The sequence below is a fragment of the Panthera onca genome, chromosome A1 (genome assembly GCF_046562875.1).
Source record: "Panthera onca isolate mPanOnc1 chromosome A1, mPanOnc1 haplotype 2, whole genome shotgun sequence".
In the NCBI taxonomy this organism is placed as follows: Eukaryota; Metazoa; Chordata; class Mammalia; order Carnivora; family Felidae; genus Panthera; species Panthera onca.
The window spans coordinates 116,411,140-116,427,958 of record NC_138339.1 but is presented as its reverse complement, the minus strand read 5'-3'; the positions used below and the strand labels follow the sequence as shown (position 1 = coordinate 116,427,958).

At 38.5% G+C, this 16,819-nt stretch overlaps 1 protein-coding gene across 8 annotated transcripts in view; it reads right to left on the bottom strand.

Moving 5' to 3' along the window:
• Positions 1–373: 373 nt before the first annotated feature.
• The window catches only part of JAKMIP2 (janus kinase and microtubule interacting protein 2), a 179,320-nt gene continuing 162,874 nt past the window's right edge, over positions 374–16,819 (bottom strand). For 4 of the 8 annotated variants that reach the window (XM_060635792.3, XM_060635796.3, XM_060635799.3 and 1 more), the window contains one exon: positions 16,753–16,818. Coding sequence is in view for 4 of the 8 variants with exons in the window: in XM_060635793.3 (XP_060491776.1) it covers positions 13,496–13,546; positions 16,753–16,818 (117 nt within the window). In the remaining 4 variants the exon portion in view is untranslated. Of the gene's footprint in view, positions 6,010–13,476; positions 13,547–16,752; position 16,819 lie in introns of those variants that run through there. The other 4 variants (XM_060635793.3, XM_060635797.3, XM_060635794.3 and 1 more) reach the window with 3 other exon arrangements.

The window sequence follows — 16,819 nt, the reverse complement described above, 5'->3', positions numbered from 1 at the left end:
ACTCTGTACAATAGGGAACAAAGGCGGTGGATAAAGGAAAAGAAATATCTGGAATAAGGATGGCAAATACCGGTTAAGATTCTCTCCCAAGTTACACTCAGAGCAGGCATGCTGAATGATCATTGTTCCCTCCTCAGAAGTGTAAATTCTGCCTTCGATTCTTCACCACAGTGCTCCTGACAGGTGCAATAAAAATTCAGAGTGAACACATGAGGAGAAAAATGTTTCCTATCCTTGATCACTGTCATTATACCGATAGCTCTGATTTGTTTGAACCTGTTTTTCAAAATACAGTTAAGCACAACAAGACAAAAACAAAAACCTATGAACGATGCAAGATAAAGTTTTAAAAAATGCAGCTTGTTTTATTTTTATATAAACTAAAACACCAGAGCTCATTGATTCCTATATTAAATACATAAATTATAAAATAACCATTCATAAAACTTTACATACAATAAATTGATTCCCATCTCTACGGTAATACATACATTACATGTACATGTTCAGTGTACTTCAGAGGGATCATCCTGGTGAAACTCAGTCAATTTATATTTCTCTCGCATTAATAAACAAGCACTGAACCAATATATGGAGTCATGCTAATGAGATGGAGATAAAGAACCCCAAATGAGGCAGTTGATTGGATGAAAGCTCTGAGAAATTGGTCCCCTGGCCACATTAGTACAGTAGGCATCTGGGGAATCATGTATTCAAATACACTGGCTCTCTACTTGAGTCCCCAAAGAATTGTATCTTGAAGGTTAAAACACGCATAAACCCTTCTTGGAACGAGATTTTTAGCTGAAAAAATAATGGGACTGTGGGATAATATTAATGCTGTAGATCATACTGGACTTTCTGTTGCTCTTTCTAGAAAACCAGTGGCATCACTACAAGGCTGGTTCCCGGCCTGAGTAATTGGAAAACCAATCAGTAGTTCTTTGCCTCAGTCAACAACAGGGAATCGTGATAGTGAACTGAAGGTAGGGGAGGAAGGAGAAGAGGCAGGGAAGGAGGAGAGCACAGACACCAGATGCTAACCCAAAATATGAGTTACCTAGCAGCATCAGAAAAACCCCTTCCTGAAGTCCTCAGTCCTAGGACAGAAGTACACATCTAGTAAGTGCTCACACCATCATACTATGTACAGAATATATATGCGCATATATGTACATATTTATAAAAGTGTTTGGATTTTGATCTGTCTCATTGTAAGAAGTTACTATAGTTAATGGGGAAAAAATAGGCACATTTTGTGAGATGTCAATCAAAGGTAAGTGATTGCTGTTACTATTGGATGCTGAGGATGTGCTTTTGGGAAATTGCATCACCCACACTTTAGCAAGTTTGTAGAATCTTGATTGTAGGCAAAGTTGGACACAAACTTCTTTAGCTACACCACCTCCATCCTACAGAACTTTGATATAACAAGGATGGAAATACAAGCACAGATGCAAAGATCTCAATGAGAAAACACAAATACAAAATCAGGGAACTTCACCCAGTCGGTCACCTGCATCTCTGAGTATGATACATTAGGTTGAATATAGCAAATTATAATCCTTCTATTTTTGTCACATTGCTCCTTGAAGTAGATCTTTAGTAACTTGATTAAACATTGGACTTGGACCTTCAACAAGAGGTTTCTTTAGGAAGAACTGAACTACCAAATTAAAGGCAACAAAGGAATGTGAATCTGCCCGGCCCAGTACTAAAATGAAATCACAGGATCAACTCCACCCTTCTGTTATGTCTGAATCCTCTTGCCAATACACCTGAAATTCAGTCTCAAGGTAATATATTATATAGAAGTGACAAGGCGGTTGAACAGAATGGAAGCTTTTGTCCTTTAAGACCTTGTGACCTACTGTTTTTCCTTTTAGAAAGGAGAAGTCCACTTAAGGAAAGGCTCGGGCCCATCCTGAAAGCATGAACTCATGACATAAATAATCGTCTAAGGTTTGCTTTGATTACTGATCTCTCAGATGTTATATTGAGCTTTTTCAATATAGTAGATAATGTGTTGTATACATACACCATACGTATACTGTATATATGTGTATATATGTACATATATAGTGCCACTCTTTGACAGATCAAAAAAATGCAATATTTAGAAAATAAAATGGCTATGCTGTCCATCTATTTCGGTGTAACATAACACACATGATCCAATTATTTAAACATCAACACAAATTATAAATATTATTTTTACAGCTCCCATGAAAACCTAGGCAGTTTTTAAAAAACACTTCATTTTGAAACAATGAACTTTTGAATTACATTGAAGACATTCAACATGTGAATCACACAGTGGGTTTACAGAAAAAGGCGACAATAAATACGCAAAAAGGAACAAGTTTATCAAAGATTTAAACAAAAACTAGTTGCAAAAAATACTGTAGCAAAAATTATTTGGCAAAATTGTATCTTCTATATTACCAGAGAATGAATGTCCCCTTTCTACTCCAGCGATGACTGATGAGCCCTCTACATCATTTCTATCCTCCTGAAGAATCAGGCAACCTATGTGAACGCTTATTTGTGAATGGCAGAAAGATCAAAGCAAAATTTATTCTTCCACCTCTACAACCTCCCTATTGGCAATGATTTCATTTATATGACATAGGTTAAAAGGGATCTGATACTTATTTTCAGCACATTCTAGTGTTTCCTAAAATAAAATGTGGGTGACCAAAAAAAAAAGGTTAGACAGTCAAATTAGTAATAGATGCTTTCTAGTATAGCCAAATAATTTTTGATTTTGTTTTTCCTTCCTCATGAAAATTTTCCTGCCATGAATAACTGTGCCAGAGTGGGACTTTCATTTTAGGGCAAACTATTTTTTAATATTATAAGTTATGTTTAATTTTCCAAGAGATGAATACTTTGTTAAGAAAGATTAGGCAAATGAGCCCTGAAGAACGCTGTTCTGTTACTAACTCGTTGGCCAAATGTGTCAGGATAGTCAAGATGCAGAAATTAAAGATCAAAGTGGGGATTATGTACTCTCTTTAAGAAGTTCAGCCACAGTAAGCCTCTTCATTACTAATGAGACACTCTTTACTGTTGCTAAACATTATCTGCAAGGGAAGCATTCATTTAAATATAATTCATTTCTGTGGATCCATGAGTGAAACACACATTTACAATTTTGTTAAATTTTTTGTAATTGTTGAGTAACAGAGAGATGTACCTACCAAAATATTCAGCCTCATTCAAAGATATGTTAATTATGAGGATCAGAAGTAAGACTTGGTAAAATATCACCATTTAGCCTAAAATCTAGAGAACTTTGCTCATCTCTTGAATGTTAAACAAAGAATCTCTCCTTTTGCATTCACCCTAAAAACATCAAAAGCTGCTTAGATGGTCATCCTACCTGTATTGTTCTTGTATGATTTAATGTGTGTGTGATACAATCAGATTTATAACAGATAAGGTACATGATCAAGCCACACTAGTTTACAAATGTTTCTGATCATTTAAACCAAAGTCAGTGTTTAGATATAAAATTTAATATAAAGTTTCTTGGTGGAAAAAGCAAGATGAAGAGAAAGAAAGTAGGTATGATATAGCAGATGGAGTATGAATTTGCTCAGATGGACCCTGGAATGGCCAATAAAGAGCAACGGAAGACAGAAGTCAAAGACTGGGAAGAATAATTTATCCTCCTCCATATATTTTGAGACTTGAAAGGGCTGGGTCACAGACGGTAGTGGCACCTTCTTTTACATTGTCTGCACAATGAATGTGCTGTTCATATTTAGCGTAGAAACTACCTAGTTGAATACAGAATCCAGCAGAAGGATATTTTGTATATTCCCAGTAGGATATATTACTGTACATCTCCCCAAAATTAAAGGGATAATCAGACTAATTATGTGATAACTATCGGTTTACTCCAAGCCTTAATTTCATAGTTGGCTCTCCTAAGATAAAAGTGAAGTTTGGTATCATGGCATGCATATGCAATAAAGAGAGCTAGGAGATGCTTATCAGTGAGATGATATTCTTCTATCTTGTTCAAAAGCATGAGATGATCTATTTACTATAGGTTATCAGAGATCCTGGCTCTGGATCTCTCAACCTTTATTGCTAGCAATATCCCAGGTAGTTTGATGGGAAAGCTTCAGTGCTGCAGTGCTTAGATTTAACCAGATGGAAGCACTATTTTATGACACAGGGGACTCTTTCTCAACAATATAAGAAAGTCAAATAATACAGCAGTCATAATTTTACAAAGCACTTTGTGCTACTTTAAGCACCTCTTGTTCGAGAATTGCAAAAAAAAAAAAAACAACTTTATGAAAAAGCATTTAACCTCATTTTGCAGATGAGGAAACTGAGGCACAGAGAGGTTAAGTGACTGGGCCAAAGATACCTGGATCAGCAGTAAATATAAGGACAAAAAGTGGGACCCCAGCATTCTAGCCTTTCTTGCCTATTCTTCAGTTATTGTTCTGGCTTTGAAAATGCCAGTGCTAAAACCAAAGAATAAGATACTGAACTCATGTCTGGAAGGATTTGTGTAGCATTTCATAGAAAGAGTTTCTGGTTCCCCACACATTCTTTAGGCATGGGAGATCTAGCCCTGTAAATAAAACCTTGACAATTTGAAAAATTGAGGCTGTTTTGTTATCTACAGACAATGAGGTGTAAAATTAGGTTTCAGGAACATTTATTGGCTCTCAGAGCTGAATCCAAGACTAAGTATTACATAACTTAGGAAAAGTACCAGTCTTCTAATTGCCTCTGGTAGAAAATGACCTTATCATAACATATGTTGCTTCTGTATAAAAAAAGTAGAGCTGTCTTGCTGTGGTCAGCTCTCTGGGGGAAAAAATGTTATCAGTCTAAATGACAAGAGGTCAGAATGCTCTAGGCATATCAGGATACTTTAAAAAATAATCATCATTTTATTTAATATTCACATCTCTGTGGCAAACTCAACTGTTGGTAGAAGTTTACTTATCGCCTCTATTGTGTGTTTTTACTCAAATCGTATAACATATTTATTTGCAGGCATTTTAAGCAGCCATTTGAAAACCGGTATTTTAGAAATGGATTCAAAGATGCTCTCTGGCCCGTGTTCCCTATAGACGTTGGCATTCGAAAAAGAACTACGTCAGGGAGCTTGTGATTTAGAGCATCGTCTTCTTAATTTTCGATAGCAATGAGATCAGTCTGTTCGTGGAGGAACACAGATGTGACAGAAGGCCAGGGAAGCATCAGATCTGCTTTTATTATGTTACATTTGCCGAGGTCCTTTGCCTCGCCTCGTTGCCAGTTTAGTTGGGGCTCACTGTGATCCTCTGTCATCTGTGGAATGCATTCCACAAGCTTCACCTTTTGCAGAAAGACCAACGGGAGACTGCTTTTCTTCCCATTCACACTGTAGATGTCTCTGTTCCTGAGTTTTAAACAACAATAAAGACAAAAAGCAAATCCCTGTAGTAAGAAACCAGACTTTTCAAATGAAACATTTTATTGTAAATAGCTCCTCATAGGTATTCCTCGTGCTTCATTCCCCACCCTCCCTTGTTTTTTGTTTGTTTGTTTTGATTTTTTAAAATGTTTATTTCGGGACTAGAGTTTCCATGGGGTGTATTGTTACATTAAAATGATTCCCCTGCACAGCAGGGGTAGAATGTTTCTTTGTAACTTTGGTTCCATGCCCAAGACACATCTTTCCTTGATCTGCTGAAACTGTTTCCATTGCTGATTTTTTTTCTTTACACAATATATGTTTATACTTCTTCTCTTCTGGTTTGACATATACATGTTTCATTAAATGCAGCATATATTGTAGATTTTCAACAGGGTCATGTAGGAACTGTCAAGTAAGAAACCTTGAATAATGGCTTTAAAATACACAGTTGTAGTCCTGGCTACAGGGTAGTTCTTAGCATTTGATCTCCCTCTCACTGTTGTAAACATTTCTGCCATCTTTGAAGGTTTAGAGGCATTTGCCTTTCTGGGGTCTTATCCATGTTTTCGGTTACTCTGTAAAACAAGGGAAAATTCTTTAATCATCATTTCTGTCCATGGCTGAAACCGGAAAAAAGCTCTTTTTTTTTTCTAAAGAAAAAAAAAATTATTTACCACCTCTTTGAGCTCTACGATTTTAAGTTACATCAATGAAGTTTCTAAGCTTAATTACTTTGATTTTAAGTGAGAAAACAGAATGATCTATTTTCAGGGTTATTGCAACATAATGCACAGAAAGCAATTAACAGTTCTTGTTTCATAATAAGTGGCCTGACATATTAGCAATTATGATTGTTGCCTTTTCTTCTGTGGCCTTCTAAGACAATACCTTAAGAAGCTCTAATGAATTATATCCCCAAATATAAATGTAAGATTTTAAAAAGCAGGTCTGTCTATGCCCTTCAATGACTTACTTTTATGTCACACTTCCTCCTCAACAATTGTATCCAGTACCAGATGGTCTCCACCCTGAGGTCCTGACCTGGGAACTATGCCATACAGTGTTTCTTCATTGGCTCCAGTGATCTTCCTGAAAGAGGTACGTCCCTGGACTATGCCAATTAGGATTCCTATCCCTATTCCTCTTTAAGTCTCTATGTCTGGGTTTTTAGTTGGTTAGAAGTTAAGGACATAATAATCTCTTCCTCCAAACAGGCAAAGACAGCACAGAGGACATGCTATCATGTACTATTTAAGAACCTGGCCTGTTTCTATATAATATATATACAAATATACTATATGTATACAAATATATATACTATATGTATATAGTATATGTATGTGTGTATATAAAATAAATATGTAAACATAGAAAGTCTTTTACTTACAAACTTTCAATTTATACATTCTCAGAGATAAATCCTAAATTCTGTTTCAAAACACACAGGCATCATTTCTGCCTGTCACAACTGAAGAAAAGCCCATCATTTGAATAAAAACATGTTGGTTTAAAAAAAAAAGGGGGCTTGTAGTTTCCCAGAATACTAAATTTCTGTACAGTGAGTATCTGTAAAGGAACTAGGAGCAAAGCCACATTTATTCAAACGGGCATTCCGAATACATGAAGCACTAGCCATCGATGACCAATTTTCAGTCAACTAAAGGTCAGTACACTATAACTCAAACTGTATAGAATATAAATTCATCTTGGTTCTGAAAGCTGATATTACAGAACCTCAAGGATTCTTTTCAGTGGGTTCCTTAATTTCAGTGAGCTTTAGTTTCCTCCTCTGTAAAATAGCGATTGCAGCTATCATTTCTGAGAATTTACTACCTGCCACCAGACTCTAAGTGAATGGAATGAGCACAGTGATGTCACTTCTGACCTGTGACTCTAGTATCCAAGTACCCACCATGCCAGTTGATTCATAGATGACACTTAGCGAATATTAGTCGGGTCCAATCGGCAGACTACTTATGTTCACCATTCTTGAGGGTTTTCTAACTGCTAGAAGGTAATTTAGATCCTAATTTGCGGGCCACATAGTTAGAGGCGTATTGATTAACAAACTGTAGCCACATCCTGATCTCTAGTTATCACAAGTAACTGTAAATCCTGGACAGCAGTCACGCCCTCTTCCTGCTTCCTGTGTCTCTATAAAGGTCACCATGACCCAACCAACTGTACCATCCAGACCCCTAAGGACCTTCATGACACCTTGCATTCCATCAGTCCTCATATACAGTTTATCATATGGTAGAATATTCAATAAAAGATAGCTCTTATTATTGCCTCCATTTTACAGATGAGGAAACTGCCCCATGAGAAAGGCAGGAAATATTGAATGAAATGTAACTGAAGTCAGAAGATCAGGGGAGGCTTCCCTGAGTCCCTGATTTTACACTGAGATGGGCAGTACAAATGGATATTAAATAGTTGACCATGGTGTGGGAAACATGTGGCCCAAGTAGATGCAAGTATGTCTCATAATGCATGATCCAGGACAGAATGCTTGCTATGTCCTAGGAAGTTGGCTTTTAATGAGTCTTTCTATGTGCCAGGTACTATATTGGTTGCTTTACTTATATAACATCAGTTAATCCTTAGGAAAATAGTAGATGCTAATACTTGCTAATTTTTTATATTAAGAAATTAATGTTTAGAGAAGTATAATAGTATTTATTTTGTAGAATCACTCTATTAAATACAATAGATATGAAGTGTACTCTTTCAACCACAAAAGAGATAACCTCTTCCTCTTCCTTACCATAATATCATCACTACCATTAAGAAGTATTTATTGATTGGGGCACCTGGTAGCACAGTTTGTTAAGCGCCCAACTCTTGACCTCGGCTCAGGTCATGACCTCATGGTTTGTGAGTTCAAGCCCTGCATCGGGCTCTGTGCTGATGGCAAGGAGCCTGCTCGGGATTCTCACTCCCTCTGTCTCTCTGCCCCTCCCCTGCTTGTGTACCCCTTCTTTGTTTCTCTCAAAATAAGTATATAAACTCAAGCAAATAAAAATAAAGATAAAAATAATAAAAAAGAAGTATTTATTGATGGCCAACTATAAGCTAGGCACTATCTGGGTATTGGGGTTACAAGGATGAAGAAAACATGTATGGTCCCTGCCTTCATGAACCTATATACAATGAGGGAGAGAGGCATTATTAATTAAAAACAGCAACAACAATAACAACAACCAAAACAAGCCAAATGCACGTGAAATGTTGCTGGGAGTGAAATCAAGGAAGATTTCCCTGCAGGAATCACAAGTGAGCTGAGTTCTGAAGGATGAGTGAGTAGGTGTTTACTAGAAAAAGCAGGGTTGAAAGTACCATGCACACAAAGACTGTGTGGGCAAACCCCTGTGGCAGGCAGAAGGGAGCAAGACTCATCAAGGGAGATCCTAGAGCAAGAAAAAGCCCAAAGAGACCGTCTGCAGTGAGATCACACAGGGCTCTGTTGGCCACATGAAGGAATTGGGATTTCCCCCTAATAATGATACTTTCCCAGGAATGGGGCATGATTAGATTTGTTTCCTAAAACGGACTCAGTGGCTGTGTGGAGAGTGAGTTATAAGAGTGTCTGGAGAAACAATGAACTGAGTTAGTAGGGTATCCCCACTAGGAAGTTGGGGTATTTGTTCATGTATCCTTTCCTTTGTTCACTTATTCTTGAGGTTATTCTCCAATGACATATAAAGAACAAATCACACACTTATCTTTGTATTACACTACTATGCTATCAAGGGCTACAACCGAACATGTCATAAATCTGCTTTCAATTTACCCAACTATTTACTCATTCATCTGTCTACCCTTTTGTCCATATGTCAACGTAAAATGTATTTAGCACCTAGTATGTATAAGACACTGTTGTAGACATTGAAGATACAAAGATAAAGCATAAGCCCTATCTACGCTTTCTTAATAGTCTATGTAAGACAGATAGGGAAACATTCTTAATATGACTAGATGAAGGCTAATAGATACATCTACATAAAGAAAGACTGATTAACTGGCATACAATGATTCATCTTACAGACCTGTCCTACCAATATAAAAGAATAAGGAGCGAAATTCTTTATTTGAAACAATAAATATAGTAGAGTTCCTGGTGCCATCTGTTTTCCACAGGCTACCTGCAGGCCTTGGTGGGAGGAGAGACTGAAAATTATAAATAAGAAATGAACATTTGCATATTTTAATGGAGAATTTGTAACTAATGACCTGTGGCTGTTCTTATACTGCAGTATATATTTTTAAAGGTTTTTTTTTTTTTTTTTTTGGATCAGAACAATAATACAGTATTATGTGACTTTTAATATGTTTTATGTTACTAGACAGGAAGTGAAAATACAGAGCTATCAGGTTCAAGAGTTCATGGCTGACACAGGAATCATTAAAAAGGAACCAGGGTACGGGTGCCTGGGTGGCTCAGTCGGTTACTCTTCCAACTTCGGCTCAGGTCATGATCTCGTGGTTCGTGAGTTTAAGCCCTGCGTTGGGCTCTGTGCTGACAGCTCAGACCCTGGAGCCTGCTTCAGATTCTGTGTTTCCCTCTCTCTCTGCCACCCCTCCCCTGCTTGTGCTTTGTCTCTGTCTGTCTGTCTGTCTCTCTCTCTCTCAAAATAAATAAACATTTAAAAAAATTAAAAAGAGAAAAAAGGAACCAGAGTACGTAGACAAAGAATCATGATCACCTGTTTTCTGTCTGGTCTTCCAAACTTCATAATGAACAGAGCTGGTTCTATTATGTTCTTTATTAAACTGTCCCTCTTCAGAAGAACAGGGTTTTCAGTGGGTTATTGTAACCTGGATATAACAACCCAGTGATAGCTATTTCTGTACTCCTCTCATTTTCTTCTTTCCTTTGTCTCCCGAAATAACTAATATGAAAGAATTTGTGGTACCCTACTTATTTCGAGTAAATATACAGAATGCATGGACAGATGATATCTCCTAAAACTACCTGGGGTTCCCCTCCTTAAGATAAAAGTCCCAATATAATCCACGGACTTGCATTACTTAGCAGCCACTGAGAGCAGTAAGGCAATAAGGGCGCCTTCTTGGGAGCCTTCAGCAGCTTCTAGATCATCACTGACAAAAATGACTTAGGTAATTGTAATTGCTAAAGGGAAAAAAAGCATGAGTCGCTTCACTTTAAGGAGGATATCTTTAAATATACTTTAAGTTAGTCTTGGGTTTAAGAGCAGAATATAAACCCTTAATTTAGTAGGAAAAATATTTTTATGATTATGTGTGTAGCATGCCTTTACTCTCTGCAGACAAGCCAAGCATTTTTCTCCCTGATTTTTTTTTCCTATTTCTAGCTCATCTGCTATGGAGATAAAAGTGGCATTAATCAATTTCCAGGCATGTCTTATTTAAATCTAGATTACTCCCTGAAAAGAGGAGATGAAACGGCAACTACTTGTTCTGGTTTAGGTGGTAAACTACTTGATAATGCTAGAGGTTATAATTTCAAACTTATATATTGACAAATTCAGTAAACATGATAGCCAGCTTTTAAAAATAATACCAGCTAAGAGTTGCTGATGATTGAACTATGTTCCAAGTGATGCAATTAGTCCTTTATATGCACAATCTCATTTAGTTCTCTCACTATAATACCATGGTGTGGGTAATACAACCACTTTACAGACAAGGAAACCTAATCTCAGGTGGATTAAAGCTACCACGCCATAGCTTGTAAATGGCAGGATCCAAATTTAACAGTATATCTAACTTCGAAGTTGTAACTCTAAACTACTCAGCCATTTTCCCATACGTATTTTAGACTCCCCAGATTCCCTGTCACATTGATCTGCTATATCCTTATTACTTATAATCATGATCTTTCATTCAACAGACAATTACTAAGTGTCCGTTATGTGCTACTCTGGAGGAAAAGCAAATTAAGTCTTGTACAACCCTCAAAGAGTCACACAAAATGGGAAAAGGTAGAGAGATGAGCACAATGTAATTTCAAAACCCACTAGCCCAGCAGTACCACCCACATTTCAGAAGACACCTCTGATTGCTTATATATACAAACAGAAATGGCGCTCACAAAGTGACAGTAATGCCCTCTCCTTTGGGAGGCAGCGTGGTGCTTAAAAGTGGCTAAAAGCCTTTAGAGTGAGGGTCTGGGTACAAATACTAATCTTGCCAATTGTAGCTCTACGGACTTGGAAGTTCCCGTGCTACTGTTTCTCCAACTGTAAAGAAAGGAATAAAAGCAGCCCTTACTTTACAGGGGGCATTTTGAGGATTACTGTATCTATAGCTCAGAACAGCCCCTGGCGTGTAAGGGTAAGCCATTAATGATGTGACTGTTCGAACCTACCCATTTTCTGACTAGTATTGATGAGTTTTGATTTTTCTCCCCTTAATTACCACATAGTACTTGTGTCCTGTTTCTTTATTATTCTTGGTGGGGGAGGGCTATTCGTTTTCTGATGCTCTGGCCATTCCTACCTCGTCCTAGAAAATCTCACCCATTTCACCTTACATTTTCATTCAATTTAAGAGACACAGTCTTTTTCCTATGTTCTGCAGGATTACCATCCTTCTTGGCAGACAAAGGATGGCTGGCAGGCTGAACAGAAACTCTTTTGGAAGAAAGCATAAAGCCAGAAGGTTGGTTATATGAGGACATAAACTTTCTGGGCATATATGCTTAACTGCTTCCTTGTATCAGGCCATGCTAATGTACTTTTGCTTGTCGGTTCCTCACGTAGGTAACAGGGTTGATACCCATGGAGAGAAAGTGTCTCTTCTCTATTTTTCAACTTGCTATAGAAAATGTTGAATAACATGAGGCCCAGGGAAGATCCCTGTGTAATGGAACTTAAGAGGAAAATCAAAGTGGACACAGACCATGACGTATGGATTTAGAAGAGCACCTGGCCCTTGCTCATTTTTAAATAATGCTATTACGAGGTGCAGTTTCTGTACCCGGAGAGACATCAGACTCACCTGGTATGCCTGTTAGAAACACAGACTGGTCCTTGCTTTCCACCTCTCCCACCCCTCCATCTCACCTCCACCTCCAGTAACCTGATCCACTGAGTTGGGAGGTAAGGACTTGGAACCTGTATTTTTCATAGCTTTAGGAATCAGTGTCTAAGATTATTTATACATGTATTCGTGAGACACAGACTTGATCATTGAGAAGTAATAAAGCTCTCGTTTTTCTATATGGGCACTGAAAGTTAGCTTACTTGAAAAGAAGATCCAATTTCACTTAATAGCCTGCTTTCCTGAATTCTGATGAAATCAGACTGGGAGAAGGGGTTAAAAATAATCAGCCATTTTTAGCTTGTTAGGTTTACAGAATCAGAATTTTCAAGCTGGATGAGATACTAAAAATATACTGATATTTCTTCATTTTGCAAAGAGGGAAGCAAATCCTTCCATATATTAAAAGACTGATGAGAATACTAAGCCCCATAAACACCATGACTTCCCAAAGCAACACAGTTAACTAGAACAATATTCTTGATTTCCATATTTGGTGGTTGCTTTATTTTTTTTAATAATCACCCAAATGGGGGACCCCTGGTTGGCTCAGTCGGTTCGGCATCCGACTTCAGCTCAGGTCATAATCTCACAGTCTGTGAGTTCGAGCCCCGCATGGGGCTCTGTGCTGACAGCTCAGAGCCTGGAGCCTGCTTCGGAATCTGTGTCTCCCCCTCTCTCTGCCCCTCCCCTGCTCATGCTCTGTCTCTCTCTGTCTCAAAAACAAATAAAAACATTTAAAAAATTTTTAAAAAATCACCCATATGGACTGGATCTATTTCTCACTTTTTTTACTTTAATTATTTTTTTTTAATTGAAGCACAGTTGATACACAACGTTATGTTAGTTCCAGGTGATCTGTTTCTCATTTTATGGCATTTAAGCTAACCAAACCAAATGTATTTGTGTTTTTTTTTTAAACCAAACAAACATGGGCATTACTAGTAACCGTATACAGCATCCTTCTGATCAAACACCTCTTAGAACCACATTTTGAGAATTAAATGAAATCTTACCTGAAGAGGCACCTTGACATCAAGGCCATAGAATAAAGGCAAGAGAGAAGAACAAGAATAGAAACAGAAACTGCAGAAGAAAAAGAAGAAGATTACATAAATCTGAATTTCTGTAGTGTCAACAAAACCTCAAGCTTTTCCACTTCACTCAGGTCTGACCACTTGTCACATACATACCAAGGACCTTTTGTTTAAAAAAAAAACAAACAAACATGTTTTACTTATCTATTGGCAAAATAATGTGAGGACTAACTGGTGTCAACTAACATCAACTGATACATTTTACAACTGAGGTGGTCTAATAGATCATGGATCTAAGCTCCTAATTCTTTAAGTGAGAAAAGTAAGCACTGAACGGTTCATCAACAGTCTAATTGCATGTAATTTCATGTCATAGTAAAGCCTTGAATTTAGACCTCCTGGATCCTACTTTATTATATATTATTGTCTGTTTTTTAATGTGTGGCAGGGTAAATCAAAACTACAAAAATACGATCAGAGTATCCACTTCATCACTTAATGCTATCACTGTTTCGTTAATGTGAAGAAGGCATAGCAGAGAGAATATTAATATGTAAGGTAAACCTATGATAAATTATCCGCAGTGGGCTACTCCTGAGGTAGAAATGCAGATGCTATCAGTAATTACATCAGGACAGCAGGTGTATCCTGGGTCTACCCTGGATGAGCCAGGATGTGTGGTATGAAAGGTGCTTGTACATCAGAGGACGCCTTAGATGATGAATGAATGCATGCTGCTGTTCAAACCTCCATGCTTCGCAGATATTCTCTTTCTTTGATTCACAGAACTTAAATGGAGTCTGAATTGTGTCTCTTCGCTGAGAACTTTCTCCAGAAAAGCAGATACTTGGGTGGACAGACATGCTTGCATAGCAGTGGTGCATAACCAACTGCATACTAATTGTAGAAGGTCACAGGTCAGATCATTGGTTTTCAAATACCAATTTCCTTGGTGAGGTACTCCTACAGAGTCAGACTTTGACCTTGTTATCACACTTCAGGACCATTTTGTCAGACACGACTTCCTTGAATAAGGGTGGTGTATGGCATTCTAATGTTGAGCATGTTATCCTCATGTGTCTTTTAAGGCCACTGTTTACAGGGCTCTGGCTTCACCATAGCAAAATTGTAGGGACAAGTTATAAACATGGTGCTAAGAGCCATGTGTTGGTGACTGTTCTAGGAGTCTGGAAAGCAGAAACTCTGTCCTTTTTCTTTTTTTGTTTTTTGTTTTTGTTTTTTTCCCATTCTTCGAAGATGGAGAGTGGTAAAATGATGCCCGTAGTAGAAGATGGAGGGGAAAGGAGGCTTCCTCTACTCCTCTGAGGTCAGATATCAGTGCCGCCTCTAGGGGCATGAGGAGAGGCCCATCACCTCGCTGGCAATGAGATTCTTTGTCCAGGCAGTGTGGTGGGCCGAACGTAGCACCTTGAGTCAGACACCCTGGCCTCTGGGTGTCTTGATATGGACTGGTTATATGGTCCTGGGAATGCTGTTTAATCTCTCTGACCTGTTGTTTTATTACCAGCAAAAAAGGGGATCCTGAGATCCGCTGTGTCTGTCTCACAGAGTAACTGCAGGAGAGTCAATGAAGCTGATGAAGCCTGCTTTGCATTCTGTGTCTCCCTCTTTCTCTGCCCCTCCCCTGCTCACGCTCTCTTTCTTTCTAACATAAATAAACATTAAAAAAAGAAAATGCCTAGGGTAGTGACATTAATAGATATTTTAAAAATCCACTCCCCCCCCCCCCCCTTTTTAGTCTGGTTTTCCTTACATGAATGGGGATGGAATCAAACTGAAGTTTGTGGTTTTAATTCTGACTTCCTCTTTGTCAGCCACAGAGCTGGTTAAGACTTCGCACAGAAAATTACTAGAACCAAGAGCTAGCCATTTGAAGCTGTGGAAAATGGAAGGCATCAGGCATGTGTGTTGACAACTGGAGAAGCTGGAAACAGTTCCCACCTTCTGTGGGTCTTCTTGCCAAACACTGGGAAGTCAGACTCAGTCCTTGGCTTACTGCACTTCACCTTTGCCTCATTCAGTCCCACAGAGCTAGGCAGCACACTTCTGAAATGAGGACCATTCAAATTTAAAATTTTGCAGAGGATGTGTACTTTATGTCTGGAAATTTTAAAAATTATACTTTTTAATCGAACACTCTCAGTGTTTCATAATTTTCACATAAGTGGCCCTGTTTGTTCCTTGCAGAACCCACGAGAGGAGATGAGGGCAAGCTCTATCATCCCCATTTTATCGATAAGGCTTAGACACAAGTCTCGGTCACATACCCAAGGTCAAGTAAGTATGTGAAGACCCAGCCGACGTAAGAATCCAGGCTGCTGATGGTCTGGCTCCTGGCCCCGACCAGCTCCCTCTAATCTCCCATGTATGGGCAGCTACAGAAGCAATTTGGGAGGAAGAAAATCCTGACCGTTGTCTCAGAAGCAGCAGATGGTTTGCTATTTTCTTCTTGGGTGCCCACGGAAGATGCTGCAAAATAGCCATATTCTTTGGCATCACAGGAATTCAGATTGGAACTCTAGGCAAAGCCTCTTGCGATTCTTGCTGTGTTCCTCAGCACGATGCTCCCGGGCATCACGGCAGGGTCACTGTTGTTGTGTTAAGACTGTTGGCCTCACTGCAGCTTGTTCAGCACTCCTGTGTGAGCCCTCTCCCGTCCCCCCACTGTGTACATTCCCAAATGCAGTCTTTCAGGACTATTACGCTTTCCCTTGAAAGTGTTGGCTGACTTGGAGGAGGCTTTCAGGCCACTGGGGGAAGTGACACGAGGGCTTCATCATCACATGTCAACCTAAGTTTCTGGACCTACTGTGGAGGGGACACTGCAGCACAAGGAAGAAAGGGCTTTTTATCAATAGTAACAGGAATGATTTTTTTTTTCAAAAAGGGACCAAAAAGATTTTGAAAAGAAAGAGCAAAGTAGAGGCACAAAACTCATGAGAAATTTCTGGAAAGGAAATGAACATAAGAAAGGGGAAGTGAGGAAAGAAAACACCCATAGCAAAAAAATAGGAATCAACACAAAAGGCAAACATGTCCACGTTAGGTTGCTGAAGACAGAACCTTTCCTGGAATGCTGGTGACTGACTGGAGGTGAAGTTTATATTGACTGTAACAACACCTGCCTCAGCAAGATACACAGTAACAGAAGAAACACAATGCGGTGAATGAAACTCCTATTATTTTCTGGTCTAAAAGTTAAAGACTGAAATTCACACTGAATTTAACACGTACCTTTTCTTCTAAGTCCTTTATCTGTCTTTTCTGGATGTCTGTTTTATCTTCTAAGTCACGAATTCTC